Source organism: Meles meles, chromosome 6, assembly GCF_922984935.1.
Source record: "Meles meles chromosome 6, mMelMel3.1 paternal haplotype, whole genome shotgun sequence".
NCBI classification, from domain to species: domain Eukaryota; kingdom Metazoa; phylum Chordata; class Mammalia; order Carnivora; family Mustelidae; genus Meles; species Meles meles.
This window is the reverse complement of record NC_060071.1, coordinates 4,736,561-4,755,381: the sequence shown is the minus strand read 5'-3', so window position 1 is coordinate 4,755,381 and position 18,821 is coordinate 4,736,561. Positions and strand designations below refer to the sequence as shown.

At 46.6% G+C, this 18,821-nt stretch overlaps 1 protein-coding gene across 2 annotated transcripts in view; it reads left to right on the top strand.

Moving 5' to 3' along the window:
* The window catches only part of PDE8A (phosphodiesterase 8A), a 144,914-nt gene that overhangs the window by 85,142 nt on the left and 40,951 nt on the right, over positions 1-18,821 (top strand). For both annotated transcript variants that reach the window (XM_046008121.1, XM_046008120.1), the window contains 4 exons: positions 1,853-1,941; positions 11,726-11,804; positions 13,193-13,330; positions 18,548-18,636. In XM_046008121.1, the coding sequence (XP_045864077.1) occupies positions 1,853-1,941; positions 11,726-11,804; positions 13,193-13,330; positions 18,548-18,636 (395 nt within the window). The remainder of the gene's footprint in view (positions 1-1,852; positions 1,942-11,725; positions 11,805-13,192; positions 13,331-18,547; positions 18,637-18,821) is intronic.

Here is an 18,821-nt window from a genome sequence, read left to right as displayed (position 1 = left end):
GAGATTGCAGGTCATTCTAATAGCGCTGGGCCTGAGAGCCCCTGGGTGAGGCCCAGCGAGGTGGGTGTGGAAAAAGGCTCTGGAAAAGCAAGGGTGAGTCAGCTCAGATCCCTAGGATCGGTGGGCCGGGCCCCTCTGGTGGTATGGGGGAGGGGGGAGGCCAGCTGCTGTTGAAGGTGCAGGAGCAGCAGCCTATTTCCCAGGCGTCCTGGACCCAGTGCCCTTCTCTGCCCTCCATGTCTCGTGGAACCTTTGGGACACACGTGAAAGTTGGAGAAGGGGCTGGGAAGACTGCATGTGTGCGTTCACACCCAGTGAAGCATCTGGTTGCATGCCTGGGAGGCCATTTATAAACTCACATGTCTCCCCGTCCCGCGATCTCACCAGCAGAGCAAGTGAGGCCAGCCAGGCCCTTGGACAGCTCCGGTCCCCACCCCGTCTGTTGGCAATGGCACAAGCGTAAGCCCAGGACTCTCCTCCCTATTCCTGGCGAGTCAGCAGGAGGTGCCCGTGTGGGTGGACGGCCTTCTCCCAGGTTCTGTGGAGCCAGGGCTGACTGGGAGCAGACGGCGGGTCCAGCGCTGTCCTCCTCTCTCAGCTGTGAGTGCTGGGAGCCACGGCACCTCTCTGACTTCTGTGAGTGAGAAGGGCTAGGTTTTGGCCTGTGGATTAGGGACCACCATGCCCATGGCCGGTCTTGCCTCCTCCCCTTGCCTCCCAGAGGCAGCAGTCACCGTACTCTCTGGTCCTGCAACACTGCGCAGTTCGAGCTGTCGCCCCGGCCTCACTTGGTGCTCGTGGTCATCCGCAGTGGCTATGAGCAGGATGGTCTTGTTCTGCAAGTGAGGAAGCCGGCCCAGGAGAGTGGGGACCTCAGTTAGGGTCATATAGTTTACAAGGCATGAACCTGGGGCTGATCATTAGCTTGCTTGACACTCAGGCAAGATCCTGATCACTGTTTAAATGGGAGGCTGGTCACCTTGCCTGTGGCAGAGACAGGAGCTCTTAGAGGGGCCCGTGTTCCAGATCAGTCTGGCTTTGGCTTGGAGGTGGTGGCCTGCAGAGGCCCTGGCCTGCCTCTTAGGCCTTAGGCTCCTCCTCACTAGTGGAGGATCAGCCATGCCTTGAGCCAGGGTCATAGCAAGAGCTGGTCATAGAAATAGGGGTGAGTAACTGTTCCCAAGTATTTCTGCTACCTTGATGGAACTATGTGACAGAACACAGTGACTTTGAAGATGTCTTCTTGGAATACATAATTTGGTGGTGGAATGGGTCCATGCTTCTCGAAATGTGTCATTTGCTGTGTGGTGAGATGCTTCTGTTACATAAATGTTCTTACACGAGGTCGTCACTGTCCAGGGCAGTAAGGGCCACGGGGCAAAGGTGTGGAGGGCCAGGCTTTGGTGGCTTGGTTGAGCTGTGGTTCGAGGTGAGTGTAGGAAGGTGTCGCCCGAGTGGGGGTTCTCTTTGTGAAATCCTGGGGCGAAGAGAAGCGCAAGCGTGTGTTTGCTTCCTGTGAGCGTGCACGGTTGTAATGAGGACGCAGACTGTGCTCGGGTAGGGGAGTGTGCTCGGGCAGTTAATGGAAGTAGGACTTGAGTTAAATAGATTCCTTCCTTCCACACATTCTAGGCTCTGATAGTGACATGAATCCTCTCACCTCAAACAAAGCCTTCGTCGGAGCTCATTTGGTACCACAGGTTTCCTCTCTCAGTTCCTGTTCATCACTAAAGATGCAGGTTTTAGATTCCCGTTACCCGCTGGAGAAGTCTGCTGAAGAGGTGTTTTTGTTGATGGACGTACTGACTTCCAGAGGCGCACTGCTTTATCCACGTGTCCTTTCTCTTCCCAGAGGTATGTGGAGAACCCCAGCCTCATGGCCTGTTACAACGAGCTGCTCCAGCTGGAGTTCGGAGAGGTGCGGTCCCAGCTCAAACTCAGGTAATCGGTCCGCCCCGGCTGGGATGCCCGCGCCACGGCGCGCAGGGGGCGCCGCCAGAGAGGTCTGGGCTATGGCTCTTTGGGCTCTAACTGACCTCCTGCTGAGGTGGGAGCGGGCGGCAACCGGGGACTCTTCTCACACAGACTCTTGGCGTCCACCTGGGCGACCCTCGAGTGGTCCTGTTAGTGATGGGAGACTCGCACTTAACGGAGGGGCTCCAAAAGAATGTAGACGGAAAAAGCAGGCCGGAAATATAAATACTGAATTATCTGATTAGTTTTGTACAAAAATAAAAAATAACTTGTGTACACCCCAACCTACCAATACTAGTTATCTTTGCTAGGTGACATGTTTTCTTCTCCGCAGATAAGCATTTTGTAATTTGCTCCTGAGCAACAGGTTTTTTTTGTTTTTGTTTTTTTAAGTTAATTGAGTAGAAACCTAGTTCCTTGTACAATTGGAAAAGCAAAAAATTAGTAAAATTATATGAGTTTGATAGAAGGAGGGAAAAGTCAGCAGCTCTTTGTCATCCTGGGTTTTTTCCCTGGGTGGGCTGTTCTTGCACATTTCCAGGGACCAAGGAGAGAGTGAGGTGACTGTGTAAGTGCCCAGGGCAGAGGTAAGGGGGTCGGGCCTTGAGGGAGGGAGATGAGTGGGGACCAGCACCAGGTTCCATGTGCAGGAAGCAGACGTACTTCACAGTCCAAAGGAAATGAAGCTTGAGGTAGCAGAGAAGTTCTGACGAGCAGACGTGTTTCAAGGCTAGTAAAGTGTCCAGAAGAGCTTTGTTGCCGGGTTTTGTCAGGAAGCTGAGGTGGTTGGCTGCCCTGAAGCCTGTTCCTCCCTCCCTCGGGATGCGGGCCAGCTGCAGCGTCCCCACAGCAAGTGAGGCTAACGGCCTGAGAGGAACGCGTCCTCATCAGTCGCTGATGCTAGAGCTTATCTGGTCGGGTCAGGGTGCAGCAGTGACCCCCAGGGGGATGACGTGAGTTAGATCTGAGACCTCAGAAGCGGCACGCAGCACAGGGAATCCTTCCGGGTGTGATCACCCTTTCCCAACCTGCAGTCATTGTCTCTCCTCCACCCCTAAATCTAACTGTAACCTCTGACCTTCCTTCCTGCATCCCTTAGCTCAGTGAACACAGCATCACCTCCCTTGTGGTCCTAGACTGAAACCACCATGTCTCCTTCACGCATCCCCAATGCCAGTCACTGACCCAGTCCTGTTGGTTTTGCTTCCTGAGATCCGTGGAATGTGCCCACTTACCTTCCCCTTTAGGCCTCTCTTTCCTCTTACCAGACTATTGAGCTATCAGTCAGTCTCCCTGCATCCTTCTTGACTCCTCTTTGTCATTCTCCACACCACAGTGACATGCAGTTTCGCTTGTGAGTGGGCTTTCCACCTCCCCATTGCCTTTAGGATGAAGTCCAAGCTCTCAGATACGGCCTGCACAGCTCTCTGTGGTGCGTCTTCTGCTTACCTCTCTGCCCCCATCTGCTATCGTGCCCTGCTTTGTTCTCTGCCCCAGCTGGCAACCAAGGGAGAAGTCCATAGTGAAGGGAAGGGAAGATATGAAGGGAAGGGGGTGATGTGGGCTAGAGACCTGGGAGAAATCCAGACTTGTTTTGCTGGATGTTCAAATGCGCTAACAAGCTATATAATAAGCACCTTTGTGTTGCCGCTAGATCAGTAAACTGGAATGTAAAGTGTAGAAATAGACTTGAGTATATTTACGAATTTAACATATGATCAACATGGCAACTTAAATCAGCATGGAAAAGGGCAGACTTTTCAGTGAATAGAATTGTGACAACTTGTTAACTGTTTGGAAGGAAAATTAAGTTACATCTTGATCTCACACCCAATCCCAAAATAAATTCCAGAGACTTGATGTTAAAAGTGTGGCTACATGACTACTAAAAATATAAGTGAACATATGTAATTGGATGATGAAGTCTTTTTAAATTCGGCATGGCATAAAAGCCAGATTGGGTAAAGAAAGAGAGTCAGATTAAACACTATAAAGATGTTAAGCTTGTCTACAGTTTTTTTTTTTTAAACCTTAAATAATGTTACATTTAAATTTTTATTTTATTTTAAAGATGTATTTATTTATTTGAGAGAGAGCTTGCGCACATGAACGGGAGGGGCAGAGAGGGGGAGAGAGAATCTTAAGCAGAACTCCCTGCTGAGCATGGAGCCTGATGGGGGGATTGATCTCACGATCCTGAGATCACAACCTGAGCCAAAACTGAGAGACTCTTAGCTGACTCTCTCACCTAAGCACCCCAATATTGTTACATTTTTAGATAAATAACATATGGGGGAGAATATATCTGTAGCAAATAGGACAGACAGGTTAAAACCCAATAGTGTAAAGAGCTTTGATGGATCATTGAAAAATGAAAACATCCAGTAGAAAAAATTAAAAAGGCCATGATCAGGCAGTTCACAGGAGATATTAGTGACCAGTAGATGTGAAAAGACATATATCTGCTTCACTAGTAATCAAAGAAATGAAAATGAGAATGATATACTATCTTTTATTTATCAAATCTGCAACAATTTTAAAAAGAATGATAAAACCCAGTAGAGCTTCTCGCAGATCCATCTACTCTAAGCTTGATATATCAGAGTTGGGAACTTCTTGCTCATTGTTTATTTGTTTATTTTTTAAATAATAGTTTCATTGATTTATAATTCACATTTCATCACTTGATTTTTATATACCCAAGAAAAGCTAATTTCTATTGTCTAGGCTGCTTGGTTTTGTTTAGTGAGATAGTTTGTTAATACCAGGAATAATGTAAAAGCTTTGCTATTGTTAGTTTCCTTAATACTGTCTTTGCATTTTATGAACAAGCAGGCAGTTGCTTTCTTTTTTTCCATCTTCTGAGGCATAGAAGAGAACTAAATTGGAAGCAACCTAAATGTCCAATCATGGGGGATTTGTTGAATAGATTATGGTATAACTTTAAATAGAACAGTGCCATTTCTTTCAGCTTAAAGAACTCCCTTTAACGTTTCTTGTAAAGCTGATTAGTGGTGATGAACTTTAGCTTTTGCTTATCTGGAAAACTCTTGGTCTCTCTGGATGGCACTCTTGTCAGGTAGAGTATTCTTGGTTGCAGGGTTTTTACCATCAGCAGCTTGAGTAAGTCATGGCACTTCCTTCTGACCTGCAAAGTTTCTGCTAAAAAAATTACTGATTTCTTCCAGCTGAAAAGAAATGGCACTAATTAATAACAAGAAAATATGTGAAAGTAAAAAATGTCCCTGGAAAAGGTAAATCTATAGTAAAGGTAGCAGATTCGTCACTTATAAAGCCAGTATGAAGGTCAAAAGACAGAAGTAGTAAAATTAAGGAAAGCTACAATAACTAGTTAAGTTATTCATACATACATACATACATACATATTAATACATACATAATAATACATACATGAAAGAATACATAAATGAATACATAAAGAATACATAAAATAGTGTAAAATGTGACATCAAAAACAAAACGAGGGGTTAGTAAAAATATGTTTTTGAACTATGTTCAAATTTAAGTTGTTACCAGCTTAAAATAGACTGTTAAATATATAGGACAATATATGTGAACTTCATGGTAACCACGAAGCAAAACTTACAGCAAATACACAAAAGAGAATGAGAAAGAAATCTAAACATAACACTAAAGAAAGTTATCAAACCAGAAAGAAAGAGAGAAAGAGAAGAAAGGAACAGAGAGGAACTACAGAAATATCCACAAAACAGTGAACAAAAATGGCAGTAATACCGAATAATTACGTTAAGTGTAAATAGATTAAATTATCTAATCAAAAAGCCTGATACTTGAATCAAAAATTAATAATTTTCAAAAAGACTCGTCTGTGTGCCCACCTACAAGAGACTCACTTCAGAAGTAAGGATACACACAGAATGAAAGGGAGGGGATGGAAAATGATATTCCATACTGGAAACAAAAAGAAAGCTGGTGTAACTATATTCATATGAGACAAAATAGACTTTAAAACAAAGGCTGTAGTAAAAGAAAAGAAGGGCATTACATAATGATAAAGAGGTCAACCCCCAAAGAAAATACAACATTTTAAAATATATATCCATTCATCATGGGAGCACCAGAAAATATATAAAGCGAATATTAAGAAGCATAAAGGGAGAAATTGACAATATAAGTAGGGAACTTAGCCCACTTATTTTTTTTTAAAGATTTTATTTATTTATTTGACAGACAGAGATTACAAGTAGGCAGAGAGGCAGGCAGAGAGAGAGGAGGAAGCAGGCTCCCTGCTGAGCAGAGAGCCCGATGAGGGGCTCCATCCCAGGACGCTGGGATCACCACCTGAGCCGAAGGCAGAGGCTTTAACCCACTGAGCCACCCAGGCGCCCCGACTTCGCCCACTTAGATAGATCTGGATAGATCATCCAGATAGAAAATCAATAATGGAACATTGGCCTTAAACAGCACAGTAGACCAGATGAACTTAATAGAGACATACAAAACATTTCATGCAAAAGCAGCAGGATGCATCATCTTCTTAAGTGCACATGCAGCCTTCTCCAGGATAGATCATGTTAGGCCACAACAAAAGCCTCAGTACTTTCAAGAAGATTGAAATCATAGCAAGCATCTTTTCTGACCACAATGGTATGAAACTAGAAGTGAATTACAAGAAGAATACTGGAAAAACCAGAAAAACGTGGAGAATAAGACAACATGCTACTGTACAACCAAAGGGCTATCAAAGAAATCAAAGGAGGAATTTTTTTAAATGCTTAGAAACAAATGAAAAAAGGAATATAACACACCAAAATCTGTGAGATTGCCGCAAAAGTGGCTCTAAAAGGGAAGTTCGTAGCAATACAAGCCTACCCGAAGGAAAAGAAAAATCTTTCACAATAACATTACACCGAAAGCAACTAGAAAAAGAAGAACAAACAAAGCTTCAAAGTTAGTAGAAGGAAGGAAATACGATCAGGGTAGAAATAAAATAGAGACGAAAAAGACTGAAAGATAAAACTGACAGACCTTTAGCTGCACTCACCAAGGAGAACAAAAGAGGGCTCAGATAAATAAAATCAGGAATGAACGGGAACTTAGGATACCACAGAAATATAAAGAATCGCAAGAGACAACTTTGTACAATTGTATGCCAACAATTAGAAGAAATGGATAAATTCCTAGACACATAAAATCTTCTAAGACTGAATTGTGAAGAGACAGAAAATATGAATAGACAAATTACTGGTAAGGAGATTGAATCAGTAATCAAAAATCTCCCAACAACAGAGCCCAGGACCAGATGAAATCTATAAACATTCTAGTGAATGTGAAATCTACTAGTGAAATCTACCAAACATTCAAAGAAGAATTAATACCAGTTCTTCTCAAACTCTTCCAAAAACAAACAAACAACAACAACGAAAGAGGAGGGAATTCTTCCAAACTCAATTTATGAGGCCAGGTTTACCCTGATGCCAAAACCAGACAAGGATGCCACAAAATAGTAAAATGACAGGCCACTGTCCCCGATGAACATAGATGCAAAATCCTCAACGAACGATTAGCAAACTAAATTCAGCAATACATTAAAAGGATCATATAGGATCATTTACTGGGTGGGGGGAGTGTACAAGGGTGGTTCAATCTACACATCAAATCGACATGATATATCACATTAACAAAACAAAAGCTAAAAAAGCCTATGATCATCTCAATAGATGTAGAAAAAAACATTTGACAGAGTGTAACATCCATCCATAATAAAAACACTCCACGAAGTGGGTATAGGAGAACGTAGCTCAATGTAAGAAAGGCCACGTATGATAAACTCACAGATAACACCATACTCCGTAGTGAAAAGCTAAAAGCTTTTCTTCTAAGATCAGAAGCAAGACAAGAATCTCCCTTCCCCCCACCACACACGCTTTTATTTAACATAGTACTGGAAGTCTTAGCCAGACCAGTTAGCAAGAAAAAGAAATAAAGGGCATCCAAATTGGAAATGAAAAGGTGAAACTGTCACTATTTGCAGATAAAATGATACTCTATGGAGAAAACCCTAAAGACGCCACCAAAAAGCTAGAACTAATGAATGATTCAGTAAGGTTCTAGGATGCAAAATCAATATACAAAATTCCATTGCATTTCTATACACTAATAATGACCTATCCAAAAGAAAAATCCCAATTAAAATTGCTTCAAAAAGAATAAAATACCTAGGAATAAATGATCAAGGAAGTAAGAAACCTGTATACTGAAAACTATAAGACATTGATAAAAGGAATTGGAGACTACACAAATAAACAGGAAGATACACCATGCTCATGGATTGGAATAATTAATATTGTTAAAAATGTCCACACTGTGCAAAGCAATCTGCACAGTTAATGTAATCCCTATCAAAATTCCATTGACATTTTTCACAGAAGTAGAACAAATAATCCCCCAAATCTGTAGGAAACCACAGAAGACCCTGAAAAGCCAACGGAATCTTGAGAAAGAAGAGCAGAGCCGGAGGCAGCAGGCTCCTGGACCTCGGACGACACTACCAGCCTGTAGTAGCCACAACAGTACGTCCTGCACGAAAACGGACACGTGCATCAATGGCACAGAGCAGAGAGCTCAGAAACAAACCCATGTTTATGTGGTCAGTTAACCTACAACAAAAGAGGCTAGAATATACAACGGGGAAGGGATAGTTTTTTAAATTGCTGTAAGGAAAACTGGACAGTTAAATGCAAAAGAATGAAACTGGACCACTATGTTAACCTTATACAAACATTAACTCAAAATGCATTAAACACTTATATGTAAGACCTGAAACCATAAAACTCTTAGAAGAAAAATAGGTAGCAAGCTCCTTGACATTGGTTTTAATGATTTTTTTTTTTGATCAAACTCCAAAGACAAGGGCACAAAAACAAAAATAAATGAGACTACATCAAACTAAAAAGCTTCTGCACAGTGAAGGAAGCCGCCAACAAAGTGAAAAGTCAACCTACTGAACGGGAGAAGATATTTGCTAATCATCTAGCCTCTAAGAGTTAATATCCAAGGTATGTAAAGAATTCACACAACTAAATAACAAAAAAAAATGATAAAGAAACGGGTGGAGAATCTGAATAGATATTTTGTTGAAAGAAGACGGGTGGCCAACAGGCACATGAGAAGATGCTCAAGATCACTAATCCTCAAGGAAATTCAAGTCAAAATCCCAGTGAGAGATCACTTTGTACCTGCCAGAATAGCTAAAGCCAAAACCACAAGATCCAGGGGCACCTGGGTGGCTCAGTGGGTTAAAGCCTCTGCCTTCGGCTCAGGTCATGATCCTACGGTCCTAGGATCGAGCTCCACATTGGGCTCTCTGCTCAGCGGGGAGCCTGCTTCCTCCTCTCTCTCTCTCTGCCTGCCTCTCTGCCTGCTTGTGATCTCTGTCAGATGAATAAATAAAATCTTAAAAAAAAAAAAACAACCCAAGATACAGTGTTGACGAGGATGTGGAGGGAAAGGAACCTTCGTGCACTGTCAGCAGGAATACAAACAGGTGCGGCACTGTGGAAGACAGAAGTTTCCTCCAAAAGGTTAAAAATAGATCACCATATGAGCCAGTAATTCCACTAGTGGTACTTACCAAAGAATACAAAAACACTAACTCCAAAAGATAGTCAGCACTTCCGGGTTTACTGCAGCATTATTTACAATAGCCAGTTATAGAAGTAACCCGAGTATCCATCAGTAGGTAAGTGGCTAAAAAAAGACGTTTTACATATGTATATAGTCATTCCGTAGTGTGTGCGTGTATACACACACACGCACACATGCACAGACACACACACTTATATAATGGAGTATTATGCAGCCATAAAAAGAATGAAGTCTTGCCCTCAGAGAAAGATAATGAAGTGAAATCCGAACAACAAAACCGAACCAAACCTAGACTCGTAAATACAGAGAGCAGCGTGGTGGGTACCAGAGGGAAGGGGTTTGGGCCGGATGCCCAGGGGATGCTGAGGCACAGACCTGCAGGTAGAAGTACCTCATGCGGGTGCAGTGCACATCATGGGGAACGGAGTCGAGTAATACAGTCAGCCCCGGAACCATGCAGGGCTGGGAGTACTGACCCTCCTTGCAGTTGAAAATCCGTGTATAACTTCCGACTCCCCAGAAGCTTCTGTACTAACAGCCTACTGTAGACCAGAAGCCTTACCCATAACATAACCAGTCAATTAACAGAGATTTTGTATGATATGTGTATTACATACTATGTCCTCACAACAAAGTAAGCCAGGGAAAAGAAAATGCTACTACAAAGATCATAAGGAAGAGAAAATACACTTACAGTACTGTACATATTGGAGAAAATGCACGTGTAAGTGAACCCTGCAGTTTAAACCCGCGTGCTCGAGCGTGAGCTGTATCGTATTAATTTTGTATGGTGACAGATGATACCTAGACTTGCTGTGGTGATCACTTGCAGTGTGGACGAATGTCACGTCACTCTGTTTTACACCTGAAGCTAGTAGAATCTTACATGTCAACTGTATTTCATTAGAAAAGACTGGATTATCTTTCTGGTAACTGTAAAAATTATGTTGTGATATGAATAGGCAGTCGAAGATCATACTGCCAGGACGCCTGGGTGGCTCAGTGGGTTAAAGCCTCTGTCTTTGGCTCAGGTCATGATCCCAGGGTCCTGGGATCGAGCCCCACATCGGGCTCTCTGCTCAGCGGGGAGCCTGCTTCCCTTTCTCTCTCTCTGCCTGCCTCTCTGCCTGCTTGTGATCTCTGCCTGTCAAATAAATAAATTTAAAAAAAAAGATTATACTGCCAGATATATATGGAAACTGTTCTATAGATACGTATCAGGTAGTTTATTAATAAAATTATGGTTGACCCTTGAACAACATGGGTTTGAACTGCTCAGTTCACTTACATGTGGATTCTTTTTACTAAGTACCTATAAATATATTTTCTCTTCCTTATGATCTGTTCACTAGCATTTTCTTTTCTCAAGTTTCCCTTATTGTGAGGAGATATATACATGGCATATATCATATAAATTCTGTGTTAATTGACTGGTTATATTATGGATAAAGCTTCTGACCTACAGTAGGCGTAGTCTACTAGTATTTTAAGTTTCTGGGGAGTCAAAAGTTACATGCAGATTTTTGACTGCACAGCGGGTCAGTACTCTTACCCCTGCCTTACTCAGGGTTAACTGTATGGTTACTTTTCTGGATTTGGTGGTGATTATCATCGTTTTAAGTTTATAATTTGTTATGATTTCTTTCCTCTTTCCAAATACATATTCTTCTTTACATAAAAAAGAAAAAAGAAATAATAACAAGTGACTGACAGGCTCCTTTCTGTTGGGCTCTGTGCAGGATTCTTGATTCTCTTTTCTCCTGTAGTCCTCAGGAGACCGGGGACATGGGGAGAAGGAAGATTCGTGAGGTTCAGTCCCATGCACAGGGTCCCAGAGCAGGAGAAAGGCTGCAATTTGGCCTGGCGTGTGTCCTACCCTGACCTCACGCGGGGGGAGGGGGGCATCAGTTGTGCGTGGTCATGGCCACAAGTAGTGTGGTTGTGGAACTTTTCTCTTTTTTAATATTTCCCTCCTTTTTCTTGAGTTAGTATTTATTACTCTTATCCTCAAATGAAAAACATTTAAATACGTCAATAATGCAATAACCCAAGATTGTATTATATTTTTTGTAGTATTTACATTAATCAGTCCCCCCCTCTTTTTTTTTTCCTACCCATTAAGGGCTTGTAACTCAATATTCACTGCATTAGAGAAAAGTCAAGAAGCAATTGAAATTACAAGTGAAGACCGCGTTATACAGGTTTGTTATTTGGGAAGTTCATTTTTCTGAATTTCTGGTATTGTTTGTTCTTTTAGGAACCTCCAGTATGATCTTTTTTTTTTCTTTTTGAAGTTAAAGAAACCCAAGTTTTCCTTAGAGGATTATCAGAACAAAATCTACAAAATACATAATTTAAAATTTAAAATTCCAGATAAGAAAAGATACTAATAATTACTTAAGGTGCTAGAAAACATTCTGTGGAAATGCATTTGCATTTATTACTGCTCACCTTTCCATTTGCTTATTTAGCAAGAGGAGATTTGTATCCAGAGGGATTACCACTGTGGTCTGCAAGCTCTGGCCTCTCTCACTGTTTTTGAAGAGAGTTTATACCTATAGAAATTTACTAGAAACTATTCAGAATTTCCAGAATAACCTAGTAGTTGCTAAACAAAAGCGGCTTCATAGAAGCGGCTTGAGATAACATGGCTTGTTCTTTTAGAGAGCCGAAGAAGTCTTGTGCGGAGGAAACGCTCCTCCTGTCCCAGAATCAGCTCCGCCTTCCCATCCCTCTGGAGCAGGCCCGCTCTTCACTGTAACTTGCGACTTGCTCAGGAGAGAGAGGCAGGGCCGGGGCTGGGGGCACCGGCTGGGGACAGGCTGGGTGGGCTTGCTGGCAGCCGCCAGGCCGTCCTAGCTGAGCGTTGTCCCAGCTGTACAGACAGCAGTTGTAGTCATGCTCCCAGCAGCCTGCCTTCTGTCAGGAGGTTCTCAGTGTGTGCGTGGGTGCCGAGGGCTCCCTGCCGTGTCTAGCGAGGAACATAGACCTTAAGCGCTGTCAGTTTCCGCTTTATCAGGCACAACTTTCCTATACATTTTCTTCTAGTCTTCTGGTCCTCCCTGAAATTCAGCCACACAGCCTGGCCTCTGTGAACACTTCCCAGTTCGCAGCCTGCTTTCCCAGCACATTCCTCATGTGTATCACATGAGAGCAGCCACCTAGAGGTTTCCTTCCCATTAAACAGATGCACAGACTGAGACTTACAGGGTTAGGTGACTTGCCGGAAGAGAGCCTTGGTGCTTCGTTCTACTGTATTGTCACCCAAAATATCCTTCTGTAGCTCCTTGGGCCTGTCCCCACGTGGCTTCTTTCCTCTGTTGGTGTTCAAGGGGGATGGGGCCAGCTCCTCTTTCTGGGGCCCCAGGGACCACAGCAGACAAGCCAGGTGTCCCCAGACCAGAGGCTTCTCTGGACTCCAGGGATCTCCTGGGGCTTTGCTTTTATGGCTTTAGAACTGTTATGGTAAGCTCCAGGCCCCTGAGCTTTCTGGGCAGAAAATGTGAGAGCTTGGGTGAATGCCCTTAATAGTCCTCTTTTCAAATTCTCTTTTAATTTGCTTGATGTTGTTTCTCTTGTCTCCCCCCAGTATGCAAATCCTGCATTTGAAACAACCATGGGCTATCAGTCAGGTGAATTAATAGGAAAGGAGTTAGCAGAAGTGCCTATAAATGAAAAAAAGGCTGATTTGCTCGATACTATAAATTCGTGCATCAGGATAGGCAAGGTAAGTAAGAGGTCAGTACCTTTTTTACTTTCATGTAACAAAGAGGAAAAGAAGGCGACGTATTCACTGAGTGCGGCATGTGCCAGGTAATGTGAGTCTCACTCTTCTCAGGAGCCCGGGGAAGCGCTGGTGGTGGTGTCCCTGCTAGTCCCATTTTGCAGATGAGGAACAGAAGATCAAGGAAGTGTAGGGTATGATCAGCTGTTATGCAGAGTAACTTTGATTGACACTTGAAATCAGTGTCTTCATCTCTGTAATAAGTAAATTGATCTTGCTAATAATGGATGGTCTAAGTGGTAGATGTTGGCACGTGCCTTTGGGCAGAGGATTGCCAGTGAGGTCCCAGAGTCTCAGAACACATCTGAGCCCAACAGTCCTCTGAGCCTCGTGCATGCGTTCAGCCTTTTCTGGAGTGCCTCCTGCGGGCTGGCACGCTGCTAGATTCTGGTCTAGAAAGAAGAGTGAACATAAACTGCTGCCTTAGAGAACTCCTGTTGCAGACCGTGAACACGACAGGTCACGTTATCGTGGTGCTGGAGGGTCCGGCGGGAGGAAGGCAGGCTCGGTCCGCAAGGGTATTTCTCGGAGCACTGGCTTCTGCCAGCCCCTCACCGTTACTGGTTTTCATGTGTGATGACAAGGAAAAGGCTACTGCTTTTCAGAGTCTTTGCTGCTGGGCTCTTGTTAACTTTTGAAAGTTGGAAAGAGACTGTTGATCTGATTATGCAAAATACTTGAACACTGGTGACCTGCTGTCTCGCCTGGTGTCCTGTGGAATCCGGCCAGCACCTTCCCCGTAGCCCAGCAGAGCAGTCTGCCATGGAGGGGGCAGAAGGGCTCTGCAGAGCCTGTACCCCCACTGTACCTGGGCCCTTGAGGTGCTGTTCGTGGGCTCGTGTCCCTTTGCTCTCCTCTGGCCCTGAGCACACCAGTTTGCCTTGCAGTGAAGACAAGGAGAGGGCAGGCTGGCTGTGAGGGCCCAGTGGCACATTCCCAGGAGAATAACAGAAGTGAGTACTAGCCGAGTCCCATTCTGCCTCCACCTTTCTGTCAAGGATGATGATTTTCTTGCAAGAGAGAGTGGCAGGTCCTCTAGAAAGCGCACTGAAGGCTGAGATGGATGACGAGCCCATCAGGGGCTCAGGCGCACTGCCTGAGTGGGACCCCGGGTTCCCTCGCTCACTGAGAAGGGGCGTCCTCAGAAGGCAGTGACCAGACAGCAGTCTCGCTGGCCCGGCAGCCGTGGGGGGCTTTCCCATGGCCTTCCCAGTCCTGCTAGAGAGGGGGTCAGCCGGTGGTTTTGTTGTGAGGGCCAGCTGGGCACGAGCCAGAGAGGACGGCCCTCCGGCGCCTTGATCTGACCACAAGAACACTGGGGCATCCCACCATCATGGAGGAGAGCGAGGGGAAGAGGGGAGGGGGCGGTTAGGGGCACATGAGGCCGTGGGATCCAGCCAGATCCGTGTGAAGAGCATCTCGCCTCCTAAGTAATATTCCTGGCACCAGTACAAAGGGCCTCAAGCTTGAACAGCAGGAGACCTGTTCTCTAAAATCCATGTTTGTTGTGAGCAGAGAATATGAAAGATTATCATATTGACCTCCGCATCTCTTGATTTCGAAAAGGAACCTGCGTCTTGGAGTTCTGGGGTAAAAGAGCAGCTGGCGTGCTTTGGCCGCACCCTGCTGGTTCGTGGCAACCCTGCAGCAGGACTGGCTGCTTGGTTGGGCACGTTTTGGGGAATGAAAGAATATGGGGCCTTTCTGATTGAGTCTCCCGAGGGAGGGAGAAGCAGGGCGACTCTGGCCCTGGCCTCAGTGGGGAGAGCCCAGAGGTGCCCTGGGAACTGGAATGGGACTCAGGAAGTGGTTAGCCCCCTTGGGCAGGGGCTTCGGAGGGTCAGAGCCCAGGTGTGCCACTTGGGGGCGGAGAAGAAATCCCGAAGCTGCTCCAGCGGAGAGCCCGCAAACAGGCCCCTCTAGCTGGTGCTCTCGGCCAGGAGCTCCTCTCTGGGGAGGCGTCATTGCTATTAGGTGACCTTGGTTTTCAGCCTCCGCGCTCGTATGCTTCTTTGCATCCCTGTGTAGATCCTTCCCGATGGCCTCCCTTTCCTCGTCCCAAAGACTTCTCTGGCAGGGCTCTAGAACCCGTGCTCTCCTCTTCTCACGCACCTGAGCCTTCCGGGGGCTCTTCCCACGGACACTATGTCTTGCGGGTGCCGGGTGAATGTCGGGCTCGACGCCGGCCTGCACCTCATGCTTGGCTGCAGAGCCGAGTGTTTGGAAACTTGGAGGCCCGTGGTTCCTCTGCTTTCCTCCCTCGTAGGCTCCCCGCTTCTCCTGACTCTTCTTCCCGTTTCCTCCCAGGTGTACCAGGGTTCTTTGTCTCTGCTCTGCCCAGAAGGCTCCTAGTTCGGCGAGGCCCCTTCGCTGCTCTGCGGGGGCGGCCCGCTCCTCCTTACTCTGAGCCGCAGCTGCTCTCCAGGGTCTCGAGCAGCTTCCCGCCACCATCTTGAAATGGCCTTGTCTAACAGCAGTTTCCCCTCGTCCCCCAACAAAAAACCCGTCCTCTCCAGCCTCTGCGGTCTCTGCTTGTTGGCCTCCTGTCCCTGGACTTTTCCCTGGACTCCGTTCCTGGAGTGGTTTTGCTTCCTCTCTACCCTTCAGTGTCCAGTTCATCACTGAGCTGTGGTGTCTGTTAAACCCTGAGTGACTGCCGCGGGGCCTGACCCGCGTGGGGCCTCCTTCCCGCCTCCGGACGGTGCTGGCTGAATCAGTCAGTGCACACGGCGCTCCCGAGTGGTCAGTCTGATCTGACGCAGAGTTCCCGTCCCTCAGCCTGGCTGCAGGGATTCTACGCTCTGACCTTGGCCTACCTTTTCCATTCAGGGAACAGAAGCCCCAGTGACCTTGACGGTTGACTGTGTGCAGGCCACGCGCCAGCCCTGGGGCCAGAGCAGCTGGCTGACTGGGCGCCCAGAGGGGGCTGTGCAGCAGCCCGAGGAGCCCAGCTCGGTGTTAGCCTGCCCCGGGACAGAAGCGGGGTATGGGCCTTAGTACAGGTCCATGGGGAGCCCGGCCCGGGGAAGCCTGTGCAAAACCACCTAGGCCGGAAACAGGCCATTTACTGAATGTTTGCCACATGTCAGACTTGGCTCTTTCTGTGCGTTACCAGATGCGGTCTTCCATCATCGCATTCTAAGGTAGTGCTGAGTTATTCTCAAGATCTGACACACATATTTATGAGAGGTCAGTATCAATCTTTTTTTAAAGATCTTATTTATTTATTTGACAGAGATCACAAGTAGGCAGGGAGGCAGGCAGAGAGACAGAGGGAAGCAGGCTCCCCGCGGAGCAGAGAGCCCGATGCGGGGCTCAATCCCAGGATCCTGGGACCATGTCCTGAGCCGAAGGCAGAGGCTTTAACCTACTGAGCCACCCAGGTTCCCCGAGAGGTCAATATTTTCGATAAGTAGGATCTGTGCTAAGTAACTATTTTTTGTTTCTGTTAGTGACTGGAGAACTTAGAGGCGAAGCTGTTCTCTAAGCAGAGACCCTGGCTCACTTGCCCGGTTCCTCAGCCAGAACTCAGAGCTCTGGTTCGACTGGCTTATTCCTCTGGCGGCTGCTCACGTCTATTCAGAAAGGATTAGAGGAGAAAGCCCTGCAGATAGATTTTAAAGTGCTAATTGATGGATGGATTGAATTGGTCTCCCATTTTTCTCTCTCTCTTTTATGTAACAGCTCTATTGAGAGAATTCTCTATTGAGAGTAATCGAGAATTCACGTACTATACGATTCACCCATTTAAAGTCTACAGTTCGCTGGTGTTGGGTCTATTCACAGAGTTTGCAAACATCACTACAACCAGTTTCCCCCATTTCTCTAGATAGTGAGCTTCAGAAGTAAGTCTTGTACCTGTCTGCTGCAGCCTCCTGCCGTGGGTACGCGGGCTGTGGATACGGAAGGCAGGCGGTAGCTTCCAGCCTCGGGACCCCTGTTTAGCCCTTGCCTGCCACAGGCCATTCTCCTCTCAGAACTGTAGTGCGTCAGACCCTCCCCTCCCTTCTGCCCCGGGGCCAGTAAGCAGGGAGCTGGGCTCTTGGGCTGTCTCTTACTTCAGTCCTTCCTTGGTACACAGTGTTTTCACAAGTATACCGGGGCAGGGGGAAGCATCAGGAACCCTCCTTTGCTTCTGTCAGAATGTCCTGTCCTGGCTTCTGCTGAATCCACTTTCTCAGAGAAGCCTGAAGAGGAGATTCTCCTGTGGGCATTTGCATGCAGGTTGCCAGGCTGTAAGCATGGAAGATTCTAGAATGGACCCTGTGTAAGTGTCTGGACAGGAGAGTTGAGCTAGGCCACCAAGGCTGCCATGGTGATCTACTTCCTGCCTCAGTCACCACCAGGTCCTAAGGGATCTAGAAGGTCTGGAAGATTAGAGAACACCCTAAGAGTTGAGTGTCCTATAGTGGATTTTAGGGCTCTTCATAGCTTAAGGACCTTGGTAGCTCTTGGAGGAATTCAGAACATTTTAGGTGGTGATAAAACCCAGCTCCATCCCAGGCTTCTCCACTCTGCCCCAAGAGTTGGGACGCCACCCGCAGCGCCCCTTCTCACTGTGGTCTCGGCACGTGCACGCCTCCTCTGTGGTTTCACTCTAGGCCCCGTGCGCATTCTGTCTGATCGTGGGAGCACAGCTGGTGTCGCTGCGCCCCCGGCTTTAAGGTCTCCTATCTCTTCTACCTGAGCCTGGACCTGGCTGTGCTCCCCCTCCACCTCCTTTCGAGGGACGGAAACCCTCACACGTCCCAGAGGGCAGTAGCCGGCCACCATGCAGGTGGCGGCAGAGGTGGCCCCTTCTCTGCCCTGGTCCTAAGGTTCACCCCCTCCCAGGTGTTGGGGAAGCTCAGGGAGTCCGAGGAGTCTGGGTGCTGCAGCCGGGCAGCGTGCTCCCCTTGGGGGCCAGGCCCTCTCTTGCCAGCAGACAGCCCCTGGAAACCCGTGACCACTCACACCGCAGCGGGCTGGCGTTTGTCGGCAACGCCGGAGGGGATGGACTTGGGGGAAATGGTCAGATACCCAAAACTGTGGGGTTGGGATGATTTTTTTTTTTAATCCTAATTGCTGTAACCCTGATCAGTGAGTCAGAACCTGAAGTGGAAGCTGTTCTTGTGTTTGTTTTGAATGGACAATCGGTTGATGCTTACGTTCCATTTATAGGAGTGGCAAGGGATGTACCAGGCCAAGAAGAAAAATGGAGATAACGTGCAACAAAATGTGAAGATAATACCTGTCGTTGGACAGGGAGGGTAAGTGGAACGACCAGGTACTCCAGTCAACGTGCCGTGTTTGGCTTAGTGCAAAATTTGCTCTGAGTACTGCAGTAAGTTAAGAACCACGTGCAGAAATTTAAAGGAAAGATTTGTCACAAGGTCAGGTGTCATCAAAGAATGGCCTTCCAGGACTCAGCATCCTTGGGGCTACAGCCTGACCC